The 18,715-nt window shown below is 40.7% G+C and overlaps 1 protein-coding gene across 2 annotated transcripts in view; it reads right to left on the bottom strand.

The window, feature by feature from the left end:
- The window catches only part of LOC133105179 (ranBP2-like and GRIP domain-containing protein 3), a 52,849-nt gene extending 45,010 nt beyond the window's left edge, over positions 1-7,839 (bottom strand). For both annotated transcript variants that reach the window (XM_061211126.1, XM_061211127.1), the window contains exons 1-4: positions 7,678-7,839; positions 2,849-2,916; positions 1,438-1,549; positions 771-923 (exon numbers count right to left, since the gene is read on the bottom strand). In XM_061211126.1, coding sequence (XP_061067109.1) covers positions 771-923; positions 1,438-1,549; positions 2,849-2,916; positions 7,678-7,749 — 405 coding nt within the window. In that variant the 5' untranslated portion in view covers positions 7,750-7,839. The remainder of the gene's footprint in view (positions 1-770; positions 924-1,437; positions 1,550-2,848; positions 2,917-7,677) is intronic.
- Between the last annotated feature and the right edge of the window lie 10,876 nt (positions 7,840-18,715).

The following is an 18,715-nucleotide window of genomic DNA, read 5'->3' as shown; positions in this document are numbered from 1 at the left end:
TTTCTCCAGAAGAATCACTTAGTAAACTATATTTCACTCAGTAAAGAATAACAAGCAGAATGAGTTAATATATTAGCAACAAGTTTCTATCATTTTTAGAAATTACCTATAACATGCTAGAGAAACTGTCTTTTAACTTTTGCTTGAAAACCTCACTATCCCATAACACAGTCTTTTCCAAATTTAGATAACAGTTCTTTAAAAACTTTATAACTCTAAACTGTCACCCTATGGGTAATTTTCACCCAATGAAGCAAAAATTTCGTATCAGATAGAAGTCAGTTTAATCTTAGCTCCACCATCTAGCTAACAAACCGTAAAATCCCTAAAATATTAATCATTCCAAAGGGTAAATGAGATGCCATGTGTGAAGCAAACTCGTGCCTAATGAAACAGCATATTGTGATAACGTACGTACCGTGAAATGGCCTCCACAATAAGTTAACGTCCATCACCTCACCCAGCTACAATTACTTTTTCTTGTGATGAAAACTTTTAAGATCCACTCTTAGCAACTTTCAAATGCACAGTGCTGTACGGTTCCCTGTAGTCACAAGCTGTACTTCACATCCCCAGAACTTATTTATCTTGTAACTGAAGGTATGTACCCCTGTGACCCCCTTCACCCATTTCCCACACTCCCCATCCCCACATACACCGGTTTAAAGGCTACTACTGAAATCATTTAAACTCCAAATATTAGAAATAGCTGTGTCTTAAGTTCTCCCCAACTGCTTTTATTATATGCTTTCTTTGGCTTAATTTTTTACCTTTAGTTTATAAATTGCAGGACTTCCTGGAAAAAGTTTAGCTGCTCTTTCAACCCAGTATTTAGCTCTTCCATCACTAACATCATTTTTACAGAGCAATTCTGCAATCTTCAACACAAGATCTTTTTGTGTTGGGTTTAATTCCACTGAACGCTGATATCAAAAAAGAATTAAGAAATTAGTAAGATTCCTAAAGTCCACACACTCATACACAAAAATTAAAAATGTATCAAGTGACTCCATTAAAACTCTATTTCTAAATGACAGCATGTTATTTCAAGGCTGTTAAAGTGTCTGCAAGTTTTCTGAAGATGAATTAAAAAAAAATTATCTTTTTATTTGGTAAACGCAAAACAGAAAAGGAAGGGAGGGAGGGAGGGAGGGAACCACACACATAAGAACAGCATTTCTGATCATGGTAAACTTGAAATTTATAGGTGTTAATCTTCTTTTACAATCGCTAATCTCTTAATGATAAAATACAGCATTCTTTGGGCTAACTACGTTAAAATCTGTTTCAAGCTGTTTCACTTACTAGTACGATGATACCAGTGCTTGTTTTCAAGACATCCATAAAATATATTTGAATTATTTATTACATAAATTAATCTGGGCATTATGTGTGTTTGGCTGTGCGAACGCTATGTTTTCATCTTATATAGTTTACCTTATAACATTCAACCGCTTTCTCTATGTTTTCCTCCACTTCGTAAAGAAGGCCGAGAAATCTGTGAGCTTTGGGATCCCTTTCTTGCACATTAATGTATGTAGATATATATCTGTTTAAAAATAATAATAATATAAAAACAATCTTTAAATTATCACATTTAGAACTGCATTTAACTGAGAGAATATGCTGAGAGAATATCTTAAGCCAAGCAACCACTAAACTAACTTATATTGTTATTCTAATTGTTGACTACCACTATTTAAAGTAGAATATGCAGATAACTGAAAAGCATCCACAGAAAGAGATAATACTTAAACACAAACACACGTACAAAGTTGACAACATACTCATTTTACCATTAAATGGTACATTTACCAAATTTTTTTTTCTAGTGCTACCCATTCTTAAGACATGAACACATAAATTACTTTTTTTCTATTATTACATTTTGGTAATAGCACTAAGTTTTGCACAGAAATTAGAAAGTGATTACAATAAATCTTTGAACTATCATAACGCAAAACACTAAAGAGCAACAATTTCCAAATAACAACTAAGGGAATGTATTCACCTTTTAAACAAGAAAATAACATCTAACGGGACTGTACCCAGCTAAAACAGCACAGAAGAAAAATCACTCACTACACCACCAAATGCCGGTTACTTCCATTCCTTAACTCAAGTGACAACTAAAAATAAGCAAATTCTAGGCCCAGTGAATGTTATCACAGGAGATATTAGACCAAAGATCAACACTGGAGGAAAAAGTGTCATATTAATAAGGAACAGGGTTAACAGCCCCAATGCTGCTAGTTAAATAAAGGCGCTAACACTTTCCTTATCAAAATTTTCATCTTCCCATCAATGCCTTTAATAGCCTGCCTCCTTCAGAATTTCCAACTTTAAGCCACTATAAATCAGGAAATCAGACCACCAAGCTTCTTGGCTCTATGGTGAGACAAAGCCTCACAAGTTCACCTATTCAGTCAATTAAAGATCTTTTACACAAGCTATTCTCCTGCTCAGGAATTAGTTTAATTTTGTATTCATTGCCATTTTTTTTCCAGCTGATAAAAGTAGCAGATATCTAACCAGGAAGAAATTAAGATATAGGCATGGTTCTCTTTTATTCTAACCCAGGACAATCTTTAGAGAAAGTTTAATGCCAAACGATTTCTTGCCCTAGGTGTAAACAAGCAGCAGGCATGCAGAAATTATCATTCTAGACTCAACCTGCATATGGAATCCAGACTAGTTCTTATCACCAATCTGAGTGATGAATCCCTTACTTCCAGGACATACTTAGGAAGAACTGCTAAAAAACGTGTATTTATCCATTTCAAAGAAGAACATGAGGTTAAAGCACCGGTTTTAGAAAATTAAGGCATGTTTACAGTTTGGTACTTACTTTTTAGCAAGATCATATTCTTTAACTTCATAATACAGCTTTGCAAAATAGAATCCTTTCATTGACTTCTAAAAAAAATTAAGAATTCTTTTATTTATCATATTTTGAATTCTGCATATTTTTCACAAGAGCTAAAATCTGTCCTAGCAAGGTTAATATTAATATATTTGATTTCTGTTCACTTAAAAGATTAAGAAAAATTGCCTGTAGAAATGCACACATTCTAAAAGTCCTGAGTCCATGTTTTCTAATTTTCATGAAACAAAAAAATAAATTTAAGAACATCAAGACAGGATGACATCAGAAATTAAGAATTTATATCAGCAAGAAACCTTAGAAACCGTGTGGCGCCCCTCTCTCACTTTACAGATAAGTAAACAGACAGAAGTCCACTTTTCTAGGGGAGGAGAGGTACACGAGAGACTTCACTTCTCCTGCCATGTGTAAGCCTTTATGGGGAGAGTACCAAAGTACTTCAGACCCATTAAGGCACTGGGGATTCCCTGGTCCAGTTACTGACCACTCCACAGATCATTATTCTACACTCAAGGAGCTAAAGAGGCAGAAATAAAAATTGAACTCTTCTGGTAATAATCCAAGTCCACACCCTGGCTCTTTTATTTCTATAAGCTCCAAAGTCCAGCCTGCTGGGACACACCAGATGATGTTACACACATGTGATAACAATACACAGCCATCAAGCATCTTATTTTTGAAAGCTATATAAGGACACAGAAAAAAAAAATCAACATACTAAGTGAAAAAGCAGCCTACAAAGCAATGTTTTCATTTACTGATTTTATTCCTAAAAATACAAGTGTTAGATTTGTTCGCTGTGCCTGCTATTCACCAGGCACCATTCTGGGCACTGGAGCATGGGCAGGAAATTAAGTCTCTGTCTTCATGCACGAAGCCTGCAGTTCAGGAAGGGTGACAAGCACAGAAGCAGGAGAGAGTGCTAGTTTACCGTATTTCACCAATTACGTATAGTGCCCTGCATTTTCACAAGGCCACAATCACATTCAGCTCGCGAAGCGCAGGCACCCTAAGGCCGTGCCTGTCCAACTGGCAGAGCCCCAGGAGTAGGTCCCAAGTCCTCTTCCCTCTCAGAGCATCTCATCTGGGATACATAATCCATCTCACCCAGGACTATGCTGACTCTCAAATGTGTATCTCTGGCTCTCAGCTCTCCTGAGCTCCAAACTTGCGTGTAAAATATTAAGACCTGTCAGTTCTACCTTCTGTGTTACCTCAATCCATCCATTTCTCTACATCTCTACTGCTACTACCAAAGTACAAGCCTGCTATGATCTCTCTCTGGGACTACCAAAACGACTAATTCCTTCCTGTTTCCTTCCCAAAATTAATTCGCCAAAACATAAGACAAACCACATCGTGCCTGTCTTTAAAATTTTAAATCCCTTTATGGCTTTCATTACACTTTGAAAATACCCACATTTCTCACCAAAGACTAGCATGACAATGGCACCTGCCCAGCTCTACAACTTTACTTCATCTGCCCCTTGCATACTATGGTCTAGCCTGTGACTAACACCAGAATGTACCTCTCCAACTGGGGCAGCCCTGAGGAGTCTCACTGCTTAATTTAAACAGAGGCAACTGTAGGTGCTGATGTGATGTGATTTCTGCGCAGTACATCCAATGTCAGAGTAAAGAAATTCAATGAAGGTAATAAATGGCAGAGTAACTATGACTCTCTTAAGGTAGTCAAATGCCTTATCATCTAATTAGAGACGTACGAATTAACGACCAAGATCCTCACTAACCTAGTCAAACAACAGCCAAGGGGCAATGAGTTTGAGAGGATCAGCTGACAAGGAGGACCATGTTAAGCATGACTCACGTCTGGCACATAAACGGATATGAAAAGTAGAGTGAGTGGAAAGCCCTCAGTGCCACTCACCTCCCTCCCCTCTACACCTTGGGGAGGCAGAGCTGGGTCCAGTACACCTGCCAAAAGCATAACGCAAGTATATCCATCACATTAAAAGAGCAAAAGAAATAAACCACAAGATCATCTCAAATGCCACCAAAAGAAAAAAAGCATGTGACAAAATCCAACACCCGGGCTTCCCTGGTGGCGCACTGGATAAGAAACCGCCTGCCAACGCAGGGGACACGGGTTCGAGCCCTGGTCTGGGAAGATTCCACATGCCGTGGAGCAAATAGGCCCGTGCGCCACAACTGCTGAGCCTGCGTTCTAGAGCCCGCGAGGCACAACTACTGCAGCCCGCACGCCTAGAGCCCGCGCTCCTCAACAAGAGAAGCCACCACACCGCAACAAAGAGTAGCCCCTGCTCGCTGCAACTAGAGAAAGCCCACACGCAGCAACAAAGACCCAATGCAGCCAAAAATAAATAAATTAATTTAAAAGAAAAAAAAGGAATACATCATAGGAAACTAAACCAACCAAAAAAAGAGCAATTATTATTTACTCTAGGAAAAATAAAACTACACAATAAAGGTGACTTGAATGCAAAAATATTTACCTTACCATAATTATATAAACATTAGATATTCATTTAACTAAAATTTACAAGAACAGAACTGAAAAAAGGAGGGGAAAACTAAATACATCCGTGGACAGGTCTGGAGAAAAGGTAAAAGCCAGTAGAAAGTGTCTAAAATGAGGAAAAGGAGATAAAGAAATAAAAGTACAGTTGACCCTTGAACAAAGCAAGGGTTAGGGGCACTGACCCTCTGCCCAGTTCAAAATCCACATATACTTACAGTCGGCCCTCTGTATACACACTCGGTTCCTCCAGAACCTTGGCTCCTCCATATCCAAGTTTCCACATCCTCAGATTCAACCAACCGTGGATCGCACAGTACTCTAGTACACATTTATTGAAAATAAACCCACATATAAGTGGACCTGTGCTGTTCAAACCTGTCTTGTTCAAGGGTCAACTGTACATATGTATGTTATTCAGAAGTATGAAGTACAAATGGTAACGGTAGAACAAACACCTAAGAGCTGTCAAGTTGCCTCTAAGGAGCAGGAAATCAGGGGTGCGGAATAAAAAGCCAACTAGACAGAAAACTAGGAAAACTAAATAGAAGCCATCTGGAAAAAAAAAATTGAAGAAACATAAGTGACATTTTCAACAAGAACAAAAGCAGATGTAAAGGAGTAGAAAATGGCAGAACAAAAGATGAGGTGAACAAATGAAAGCACAGTGGAAGCCTGGGAAGACAGGAGACTATGGACCCACCACGGCACCTAGAACTTGGACATCCTAGAAAGCCTGGTCTGTTCACATATGGCCAGTCTCTGCCAAACTGGCTACCAAGTAGATACTAATCTCTTCCTACTCTTCACAGCTGCTGTCTCTGCTCACTCCACCATCTCCCTCCCAACCTGTCCACAGCGCCCTGTTTTGTCATTTCACTGAGACCCAAGTTTATAGAATTACTGTCACATGTTCCAAAGTTATGCACTTGCTAATCAATATTCCACTGAAGGCCCCAGGTTCTAAAATCAATGATTTCTCCTTGTCTGAAGAAAAACATCTGATTAAAATACTCTTTATAAATGTAAAAGAGGTGACAATAATAACCAATCCTTAAAGTTTTGTCCCCTTATTTACTTGACGGAAAAGTTCCTTAGTTCGAAGAACATTCTAACTCCTGTCTAGACAGTGGTTCTTACTCTTTTGAGAGTCAGGGTCCCCACTTAGAATTTCATAAAAGCTCTCAACTTGCTTCAGAAAAAAAAGTTATACCGGTTTCAGGGGTACAGGAACGTTCAGTGAGGTCCTGGTACCACATGTGTATTCATGACTACGCCAGCAGTTGGGAATTACAATCTGTATGTAGGCACCTGGTCCCCTCCTCCGGAGGGATGGGCTGTCCGCCACTCCACTGGTTCTAAAAGAAACTAAACCACACCCACTGCCAAGATCCTGCCAAAATCCTGCCGAGCCACCTGTCTCCCCCCGACAAGTATCTTTCATCTCTCCAGGTCTCAATATCCAAAGGGTCGTCGGCAGTAACACAACACACGCCTAATATGTGGCTAAAGACACAATTACGGTGCCATTATATTCATGACTGTCACTCGGTTTTCGGTTTTTAACTTCCTCATGCATCTTTATTCGCATAGGCCCCTGCCCAGAACACCCTGAACGACCATGCCTTTAACAGCCACATCTGAGTGCTCACCAAACGCGCCAAGCACTACCCTCAATGTCTAACAAAGACCCGCCTAAAACTCCTGTCAATACCCTAACTCCACTCTACTAATGAAGTAAGCTACACTGGCCTCAAACCCCACAGCGTGTGCATGGCAGAGCTGCGATTCGACCCCGGGCAGCGACCAGGGATCCGACCAGCGACTGTCGGATCCACGGTGCACCCAACTCGCTATCTGCCCCCAAGGAGGGAAAGTACCCCGAGAGGTGTCGCCGGCAGGCCACAAAGTCTGCCCCAGACACAAGGCCCGGGAAGAAATTCAGACCCCCCCAGGGATCCGCTGAAAAACAAAATGCCGGTAAAAGGAGCTGTGAGGGGCGGCGGGGTGTGAGGGGCGGCGGGGTGTGAGGGGCGGCGGGGCGGCCGGGCCTCGGCGCGGAGCCCGGGCCGTGGGCGCAGCGGGGCCGCCTCCCTGGCCGCCCGGGCGCCGGGGACGAAGAGGAGAGGAAGTAGAGCAGAAAAAAAAGGAGAAGGAAGAGAAAGCGCCAACGCCCGCCGCCCACCGCCCGCCCCGCCGCCTCCCCGCCCCCCCGGCCGCCGGCCGCGCCTCAACGCGAGCCATGGCGCCGCCGCCCGCGGGCCCGCCCGGAGGCCGCGCGTCCCGGCCCGCTCACCTCCCGGGGAGACGGGGCGGAGCCCTGTACCGAGGCGATATACCGCTCCACGTCGGCCTTACTGCGCCTCATCCCGCCGCCAACCAGGGTTCGGGCGCGGAACGCCAGCGCCTAGGCCGCAGCGGCCGCAGTCTCGGGAGCGCGGCGCCCAAAGGTCCGTGACGCAGCGCCGTCGCCGGCGAGAGACCGACGCGCCTGCGAGTGTGCGTGCGTGCGTGCGTGCGTGCGTGTCGCGTCAGCCCTGTGCGCCGCGCAGGCCCGCGGGCGCCGGCGCGCGGAGGTGACTGCGCTTGCGCGGCGCGGGAATGAGAAGCTCGCGGGCTGTGTGACGCGGTAGAAGATGCGTAACGCCGACGCGGGCCGCGAGTAGCTGCGTCCGTGAATAGCCCGCCCCGCAGGCGCTGGAGGTGGACGGGGGTGTACCCGGTGCCGACGTCACTCTTCGGCGCCAGTCGTGTGCGTCAAAGCGCTCGTTTTTGGAATTTGAATTTTTAGGTCTTAGCTCTAAACAAGTTTCATAAAATGTTTTCAGTAGGTTTTAGGGTTAAAAAGATCACATCCGTGTGTACAGGGAGTTTAGGATTTATGGTTATGGATAATTTTGATCCTTTTTTTTTAATAGACTTAATACAGTTTTATCCAACACATGGAACTAACCTGGCCTCTTACAGTCTATCCTTTTTGATTTTTCAATTTTTCCAAATTTTCCACAATGAGCAATTATTGCCTTTATAAAGAGGGAAAATAAAACAGAACATTCTGGTTCTGTTTTATTTCAATCGTATTGGATGTGAATAGGGTGGCTGGTTTGGGAGGGAAGAGCCTACCTTGGGTAGTTGATCTTCCTAGTATTGGGTGGGCCAAAAAGTGCCTTCCGTTTTTTAAGTAAAAGTAAACGACACATTTTTCGTTTTCGCCAAGAACTACATTGAACAACGTATTCACCCTTTTGTTCCACTACCTTCTGCCATTTTTCAGGCAACTTCGTAATCCCATCTTCCCAAAACTTTTTATCTTTTTGAGCAAAGAACTGTTCCAGGTGCCTTTTACAGTCTTTCAGTGAACTGAATTTTTTTCCATTAAGAGAATTTTCTGAAGACCGAAATCAATGGAAATCCCCAGGCGCAATGTCTGGTGAATACTGCAGATTAATCAGAACTTCCCAGCCAAGCTGTAACAGTTTTTTTTTCTTTGCCTGGTCATCAAAGAAACACGCAGTCTTGCGTTTTCCTGATGGAAGATTATGCGTTTTCTGTTGACTAATTCCGGATGCTTTTCGTCGAGTACTGTTTTCAGTTGGTCTAGTTGGGAGCAGTACTTGTTGGAATTAATTGTTTGGTTTTCCGGAAGAAGCTCATAATAGAGGACTCCCTTCCAATCCCACTATAGACACAACACCGCCTTCTTTGAATGAAAACTGGCCTTTGGTGTGGTTGGTGGTGGTTCATTTCGCTTGCCCCGCAATCTCTTCCATTCCACGTTGTTGTACAGTATCCACTTTTAATCGCCCATCGCAATTCGTTTTAAAAATGGAACGTTTTTATTATGTTTCAGTAGAGAATCACATGTGAAAATATGGTCAAGGTTTTTTTCACTTAACTTATGTGGAACCCAAACATCAAAGTGATGAACATACCAATCTGGTGCAAATGATTTTCAATGCTTGATTTGGATATTTTGAGTATGTCGGCTATATCCCGCGTGGTATAACAATGATTGTTCTTAATTATTGTTTCAATTTGATCGCCATCAACTTCAACTGGTCTACCTGACCGTGGAGCATCGTCCAGCGAGAAATCTCCAACACGAACCTTCACAAACCACTTTTGACACGTTCGATCAGTCACAGCACCTTCTCCATACACTGTACAAATCCTTTTTTGCAATTCGGTTGTGTTTTTACCTTTCCTGAAATAATAGAGCATAATATAATGAAAATGTTGCTTTTTTCCTTCCATCTTCAATATTAAAATGGCTACACAAAAATTCACCAATTTTGATAAGTCTTTTTTTAAATGCACGCTGATATGACAGCTGTCAAATACAGTCTAACAAAATTGTTTCGAATGAAGTTAAAGACCACTAAGTGCTGCTAGAGGCATCTTATGGAAAAAAACCAAACGAACCTTTGGCCCACCTAGTACTTGCCCCAGGTCCCAGCTAATGATAGCTTATCAAGGGAGTGGTGAGGGGCCTGCCCCTCTACTGGTTTCCCTGGTAACTAATGAGCCCACCTGACTTCAGTTCCCCTGTAACTGGTAATCTCTCTTTCCCGAGGAAGTGAAGACGCCCCTCTGTCCTGCCCTCGGTCTGCTGGACACAGTGGGGTGTTGCTCCAGGATCTTGCTTCAGACGCGTAAGCTCCCCCATCCATTAAACCATCGATGTCTCTGTTGCTGACTCCGGGCTCTTCCGTCCTGAAGCTGGGCAAGCACAGGGCTTGTAGGCCTGCGGGGTGCAGCCCAACAGCTTCACATGTATTGACTCATTTGATGCTTCCAACAACTTCGTGAAAGTAATGTTGTTTGTTATTATGCTCAAGTCGACAGATAAGGAAACCAAAGGAGTGGATAGGAAAGCAACTTTGCCAAGCACACCTGGTAAAATTACTACCTTTAATCTGTTTGACTAGAATATACTGAAAAGGAGTAAGCCAAAGAGAAAACCTTGAGGCACTCAAGAGGCTTTTCTTACATACATTTATTAAGCTTTGAAACTTCAGTTTTCACCAAGTGGGAGGATGAATCTGTCCTGCTGGGCTTTAAAAATAGACATTCTTCTCCAGGAAGATGTCCATCCTAGCCCACATCTTTTCCCAGCATGGACCAGATCCATCCCAACTTGTTCTCACAAGTAATTATCCTTCCCCCAAATCACACAGCTAACTGTAATGTTCTCTACGAGGACCACCTTACCAGTGGGATGGATTCCACTCTAATGGCTGCATCACTCGTGTTGATGCATTGCAAATTTAATTCAAATGAGAGTTGAATCCATAGAAATATCTGACTTATGACGTCTTTCATCAGACACAGTTTTACCTGATTAATCTGAGTCCTCAACTTCTGAATTAATTGAACTGACAGGCATCCAGCATTGATGCTGATCAAAATCAAGAGTTTTTTCATCTCCTCAAGTCCCCCTGTCCTCTGTTGCTGATTATCATCCCTGGCAGACACCTTGTCTTTCATGTAATCACATGACTCTTTCTTTCTTCAGAATCACTCATACTGTCAGTTCATCCCATCATTTTCTCAGCGCTCTTATTTTGTATGATTCTACAGTAATCCTAAACTACTTGTAGGTAGCACTGTGAATATTCTCATGAGTTTTGAACTTAGTAGACATGACGAGGTTAAAATGTTCATAAAGAACCTCAGAAACAGGAGGAACCAACAGGACTGCTCGTTGCCACCGATGCTATCTTTTCTTCTTGGACATAATTAAGTTTTCATTTTAAAACTTTTGCTTTCATCACATCTGTGAAAATAGAGGCTTTTGTACATGCTACTCTCAATGTCTGTACAACCTAAACTGCCTTAGAGGTGCAGAAATGGATCTTTCACCCATGAGCTGAGGAAGGATTTAGAACTATCACATGATAGCACAACCCTGCCTGGGATCATGGAGGCAGAGCTTGCACAAATCATAAATTAAGAAATGTGTATACACACACGTATGTATATGCATTTGTATGTGTACATCTATATGTGTATACATATATATGTATATATGTGCACGCACATGTGTGTTTGTATGTATGTGTCTCTGGAAATTGAAGTCCCTAAATCAGTGCTGTCTAATATAAATAAAATGTGACCCAACATGGATTTAAAATTTTTCTAGAAGCCACACTTTAAAAAGTAAGAAGGAACAGGAGAAATTAATTTGAATAACCTTTTATTCAACCCAGTATATTTAAAACATTATAATTTCAACATACAATTAATATGAGCAAGTTGTTAATAAGCTATCTTACATTCTTTTTTTTGTACCAAGTGTTCAAAATCTGGTCTATGGAAATTGAATCTGTGTTTAGATTTCATAAAATTTAGGGTTGAAAAAATAGATGCATATACCCAAGTTGTTCCAAACATACTTAGAAGTTCTCAATAATTGAATAGCAAATTTTAAATTTTAAATTAATTAAATTAAAAATCCAGTTCCTCAGGAGCACCAGCTACATTTCAAGTGCTCAATTGCCGTGTATGTCTGGTGTGTTGGATGGCAAAGCTCTCATAATTCTATTGACGTCGAACTTAAAAAGGAACAAGTTGTGTTGGAAAATAGATACTACCTGTAGCAGTCAGTGTGGCTGACAGAAAACCCTTAAACTACAGCGTCCCAGAAGCTAAAAAACAGAGCTTTAAGGAGAGAATAATCAACAGTGTAAAATGCTGCAAAAAGATCAGGAATGATGACTGAGGAAAACTCTTTAGACTTGTTTCCTATAAGTTGATTTTTGAAAGAAATGGTGCAGGCAAAAAGCAGCCTGCAAACGGTGGAGGGATTAGGTGGTGAAGAAATGAATGCACAAAGTGATAATTACTGTCTTTTTAATAGGGAAAACTGACGTTGGTATTTTTGGTAAATAATCACATAGAAAAATTGCCCATTTGGGGGGTGTATAGTTTCATGAATTTTAAGGCATGCATAGGTTCATGTACTCACTACCACAGTCGGGATACAGAACAAGTCCATCATTCCCCAAACTGATTCACACGACTGCTTTAGAGTCACACCCTCCCAGCACTGATCAGTCCCCCCACTATAGTTTTGTCTTCTCAAGAATGTCTTATGGATGGAATCATACAGTGTGTTTTCATACTGGCTTTGTTCACTCAGCATAATGCCTTTGAAATTCATCCAAGTTTTTGCATCCTCAATAGTTCATTCTTTTTCATTGCTGAGTAACATTCCACAGGTGAACGGACCACAGGGTTATCCACTGACCAGTTGTAGGGCATTTGGGTTGTTGCCAGTTTCTGGTGGTCATGAAGAGAGCTGCTGTAAACATTTTTTTACCAGTTTTTTCTTCAATGAACACAAGTTGTCATTTCTCTAGGGCAAGGGTTTGCAAACTATGGCCTGTGTGTGGACTGGCTGCCTTTTTTTTTTTTTAAATAAATTTATTTATCTATTTGTTTTTGGCTGCGTTGGGTCTTCGTTGCTGCGTGCGGGCTTTCTCTCGTTGCGGTGAGCGGGGGCTAGTCTTCGTTGCGGTGCGCGGGCTTCTCATTGCGATAGCTTCTCTTGTTGCGGAGCACGGGCTCTAGGCGCGCGGGCTTCAGTAGTTGTGACACGCGGGCTCTAGAGCACAGGCTCAGCAGTTGGGGCACACGGGCTTAGTTGCTCCGCGGCATGTGGGATCTTCCCAGACCAGGGCTCGAACCCGTGTCCCCTGCATTGGCAGGCAGATTCTTAACCACTGTACCACCAGGGGAATTCCCTGGCTGCCTGTTTTTGCAAATAAAATTTTTCTGCAACACGACCATGCCCATTCGTTTATGTGGTGTCTTATGGCTGTTTTGCGCTGTGACAGAGTTGAGTAGTTGGTTGTGACTGAGACCTACCTATGTCCTATAAGCCTAAAATATTTACTCTCTGGCCCTTTAAGGAAAACTTTGCTTATAAGTCCTCTAAAGAAAGACTCAGGCCTCCAAGCCAGAGTCTCACCCACGCCTCTCACCTCATTCGTGCCACCTCCCTGCCTTTCCAGCATCCTCCTCTCCCACGCCCTCCTCTCTGTGTGCCTCAGTCTCCTGCCGGAAGAAATGGGTTGAGTCCCCAATCCCTACCCCCCAGGTCTGTGTTACTTGGTTTTTAAACGACTGGTTGGGATAAAATCCTAAAGAAATAAAACTTCCAGTGGATTAAAAAAAAAAAAAAAGACTCAGGAGTGGGATTGTTAGATCCTATAGTGGGTGTTACGTATAGCTTTACAAGAAACTGCCAAGCTGATAGAGTGGCCATCTCAATTTTGCATTCCCATCAGAAGTATGTGAAAGATCTGGTTACTCGGCATCCTTGTCGTCACTTGGTATTGTCAGCATTTTTTAATTTAAGCCATTCTAAAAAGTGTGTAGCAGAATTTGTCATGGTTCTGTTTTAGCCCCTCACAGGTAATATTGCTGGACATTTTTTCATAGGCATATTTGCCATCCATATATCTTGTTTGGTAAACTCTGTGTTTTACTTGTTGCCCGTATTTTAATCAGGTTGTTTGTTGTGATGAAATAAAATCTACATTTTAAGGCAGGACAAGAAAATTTAAACATCATGTTCTCTCTCTCTGTGTCCCCTGGGCTTTCCCCCTCCCTCCCTAATGAGCAGTGTGCATCTGCATTACACATTAACCAGACCTCCTCAGACATGGGAGTGCCTGCTCTAAGGTAAAGAGCTTTCCTTTTTCCTTTCTTCTGAGTTAGCAATGTGACTTCTTAAAAGAATCATGCGCTTTCCCAGCTCTGCAGGGGGTCATGGTGACTTGCTCACCTGGGCTATGTATCCTTGGTGAACTTTATGCAAAATATCAGCAAGTCATTTTGATTTACGATCCTTTGTCTTGAAAACTGTTTATGACTGTGCCTTCGACATCTAACAGGTGGAACAGTTCTCAGAGCTTCTGAGAGTCGGCTTCCCAGCTTATAATCCTCAGTTTGGCTCGAATAAAATTCCTTTTTTTTCTTCTTACCTTGATTGTTAATTGAATTTTCATCAACAGTTGTCTCACTGTTGAGTTTTGAGTGGGCTTTAGGTATTCTGACTGCAAGTTCTCTGTCAGACATGTAACTGGGAAACATTTTCTCCTAGTCTATAGTTTGTTATTTCATTCTCTCAACAGTGTCTTCCACAAGGCAGACATTTTTGATTTTGATAAAGTGCAGCTTATCAATTCTTTTGTTTTCTGAATCATGCTTTTGCTGTCACATCTAAGGACTTATGACCCCTGGTCACGAAGGTTTTCTTCTGTCTTACACTTTAGATGTATGACCCACTTTGAGTTAATTTTTTCATTAAGTGGAAGGTTTTTGTCAAGAGCCTTTTTGCTTATGGATGTCTAATTGCTATAGCAGCATCCTTTTCCATTAAACTGCTATGGCCCCTTTATAGAAATCAAATGACCATGTTAGCATCTGTATCTGGGCTCTCCCTTTTGTTTCATTGATTCATGCATCTAACTTTTTACAGATACCTCACTGTCTTGATTGCTGCAGCTTTATATATGTCTTAAAATCGAGTAGTGTGATTCTTCCAACTTTACACTTCTTTGTCAGAATTGTTATATTCTAGTTCCTTTGCCTTTCCACATCCATTCTACAATCACATTTTCTGTATCTATAAAATATTCTGCAGGAACTTGATTGTAGACGTGTTTAATCTGTAGATTAGGGCAGAGAGAATCACCATCTCTACCATGTCTTCCAATCCACTGCATGGACCAGTTATTCAAGGTCTTCAGTTTCATCAGTGTTTTGTGGTTTTAAGTATATACATCCTGACATGTTTTGTTAGGTTATAGCTATTTCATTTTTCATAGAGCTGATGTAAATGTTATTTTTTAGATATTAGCTTACAACTGTACATTGCTCATATAGAGAAATACAGTTGATTTTTGTCTGTTGACCTTGTATCCTGTGACCTTGTTAAAACTCACCTATTAATTCAAGGAGTTTTTTAAAATTTTTTTTGTAGGTTACTTGGGATTTTACACAGAGACAATCATGTTATCCAATCTGTATGCCTTTTATTTCTTTCTCTCACCTTACATCATGGTCTAGGAATTTTAGTACAATTTTGAATGAGACAGGTGAGAGAGGACATTTTTCCTTGTTTCCAATCTTAAGGAGAAAGACTTTCACCAATAAGTACAATGTTAACTATAGGTTTTTTGTAGATGCCTTTATCAAGTTAAGGAAATTTCCTTTTATTCCTGGTTTGCTGACAGTTTTTATCATGAATGGACATTGAAATATGTCAAATGCTTTTTCTGTATTAGTTGATACGATCATGTAATTTTTTTAAGATGTTAATATGATTACATTGGATTTTAGAATGTTAGGCCTTCCTTGAATTCCCAGGATATACCCCACACGGTGGTGTTGTGTTCTGCTTGTTTCTTTTTTTTAAAGATAGAGAGGGACTTCCCTGGTGGCGCAGTGGTTAAGAGTCCGCCTGCCAATGCAGGAGATGCAGGTTTGGTCCCTGGTCCGGGAGGATCCCACATGCCGCGGAGCAACTAAGCCCATGCGCCACAACTACTGAGCCTGTGCTCTAGACCCTGCGTGCCCCAACTACTGAGCCCGCGTGTCCCAGCTACTGAAGCCTGCCCGCCTAGAGCCCGTGCTCCGCAACAAGAGAAGCCACCGCAGTGAGAAGCCCACACACCGCAACGAAGAGTAGCCCCAGCTCGCCGCAACTAGAGAAAGCCCGCGTGCAGCAACGAAGACCCAACACAGCCAAAAATAAATTAATTAATTAAAAAATAAAAAGGTAGAGAGAGAGAAAACATTTTATTCTTTCTATAATGAGCAGCATCAGTCAGTTAAGCTTCACATTCTGGGTAGGACTTTTAAGTATGATTTTTTTTCATAATGTATTTTATTTTTTAAAAAGGAAGCACAGGTGTATTTTGAGAGAGAAGTAAAATATAGAAAATGCAAAATTTGTCTTAACAATTGGCATACCATATTTTGAAACAGTATAATTATTTAAAAATACAGCATAGCCAACAGCCTATAAAATTTCTTTTGGCATTTCATTTGGTAGAGTTAAGTAGGAAATCTTTCTTAAATAAAAATTAGCTATCAACACAGTCCATAAGTTAGATTGTATGTTTTTTGGGTTTTTTTAAATTTTTATTTTATATTGGAGTGTAGTTGATCTACAATGTTGAGCCAGCTTCTGGTGTGCAGCAAAGTGATTCAATCATACATATACACGTATCTATTCTTTTTCAAATTCTTTTCCCATTTAGGTTATTACAGAATATTGAGCAGTATTTCCTGTGCTATACAGTAGGTCCTTGCTGGTTATCTATTTTATAGTTTTTTATTTTTTTTGATATTGCTTCTTTTTTTTAAGTTATTTATCTTATATTTTGGCTGCATTGGGTCTTCATTGCTGAGCGTGGGCTTTCTCTAGTTGCGGCGAGTGGGGGCTACTCTTCGTTGCGGTGCGTGGGCTTCTCATTGCGGTGGCTTCTCTTGTTGCGGAGCATGGGCTCTAGGCGTGCGGACTTCAGTAGTTGTGGCGCACGGGCTCAGTAGTTGTGGCACACGGGCTCTAGAGCACAGGCTCAGTAGTTGTGGCGCACAGGCTGAGTTGCTCCGTGGCTTGTTTCTTTATCGTGGTAAAATACACATAACATTAAATTTACCATTTTAACGATTTTTTAGTGTATAATTCAATGGCATTAAATACATTCACAGTGTTGTACAGCCATCAGCACTATCCATCTCCTAAAGTTTTTTAATCATTCCAAACAGAAACGCTGTACCCATTAAACAGTAACTCCCCATCCCCCCATCCCCATCCCCTGGTACCCTCTACTCTATGTCTCTAATGAATTTGCCTATTCTAGGAACCTCATATAATGGGAATCATACATTATTTGTCCTTTTGTGCCTGGCTTATTTGACTTAGCCTTATGTTTTCAAGTTTCATCTATGGTACAGCATTTTTCAGAATTTCATGACTTTTTATGGATGAGTTTGTATTAACCTTTTATATACTACTCAATTCAATTTGCTAATTTTTCTTGAGGATTTTGCATTCAAGTTCATGAGGGATATGGACATTTTCTAATTTCCCTTGACTTTCTCTCTTTGATCCATCGATTATTCAGAAGCCTGTTGTTTAACCTCCAAGTGTTTAGAGATTCTCTTGTTATGTTTGTCTTATGGACTCCTGGTCTACTTGCATTAAGGTCAGAGGACTAACTTCACATGATTTTAGTTACTATTTTAAAATGGATATGGTTTGTTTTATGACCCAAGATAGTCTACCTTGGTGAATCTACCATGTGCACTTTAAAAGGATGTGTATTCTGCTGTTGCTGGGTGGAGTGTTCCACAAATGTCGATTAGATCCACTGGGTTGATGGTCTGTTCAGTTCTGTGTCACTATTGATTTTCTGTCTCCTAGTTATGTCAATTACTGAGGGAGGAGTATTGAAGTCTTCAGCTATAATTTTGGATTTGTCTATCCCTCCCTTTAGTTCTGTCAGTTTTTGCTTCATGAATTTTGAAGCTCTGGTGTTAGATGCAAACACATTTAGGATAGTTGTGTCTTCTTGGTGAATTGACCCTTTATTATTGTGTGATGTCCTTCTTTATCCCCGATGATCTTCTTTGCTCTGAAATCTACTTTGTCTGATACTAATATGGCCACTCTAGCTCTTTTGATTAAAATTTCTATATTTCTTTTTCATCCCTTTACTTTTAATGTACGTATGTCATTATAAAATGACAAGAAAAGCTAAAGCTAGTTTCTTGTTCAACATATAGTTAGGTATTGTTTTATCCACTCTGGCAATGTCTTTTAATTGTTACGTTTAGTCCATTTATATTTAACGTAAGTATTGATGTTTAGATCTATGTCTCTTATTTTATTATTTGGATTCTGTTTATTCCATTTTTAATTCCTCTGTTTACTCTTTTCTGCCTTCTTTTTGGTTATTTGAGTATTTCGTATAATAATATTCTCATTCTGTTTTGATTTATCTATTGTTTTTGAATATATCTCTTTGTATAGTTGTTTTTTAAATGGTGGCTCTAGGGCTTCCAATATAGATAATTATTCACAGAGTACTCAGAACGAATACTTCACCATTTCAAGTAGAATGTAGAAACTTTATGGCCATATAGATATCTTTACCTTCCCCCCTTTATGTTGTAGATGTCTTATATTACATGTACATGAATTGTAAACACCACTGAACAGTGTTATAATTTTTTCTTTGTCATCAAATATATTTTAAAAATAGAGGACAGATCCACTAGACAGAGATCACCAAGGAAAGAGAAGACTTTAACAA

This window comes from Eubalaena glacialis, chromosome 14 (genome assembly GCF_028564815.1).
Source record: "Eubalaena glacialis isolate mEubGla1 chromosome 14, mEubGla1.1.hap2.+ XY, whole genome shotgun sequence".
Taxonomy (NCBI): domain Eukaryota; kingdom Metazoa; phylum Chordata; class Mammalia; order Artiodactyla; family Balaenidae; genus Eubalaena; species Eubalaena glacialis.
This window is presented reverse-complemented; position numbering and strand designations above follow the sequence as displayed.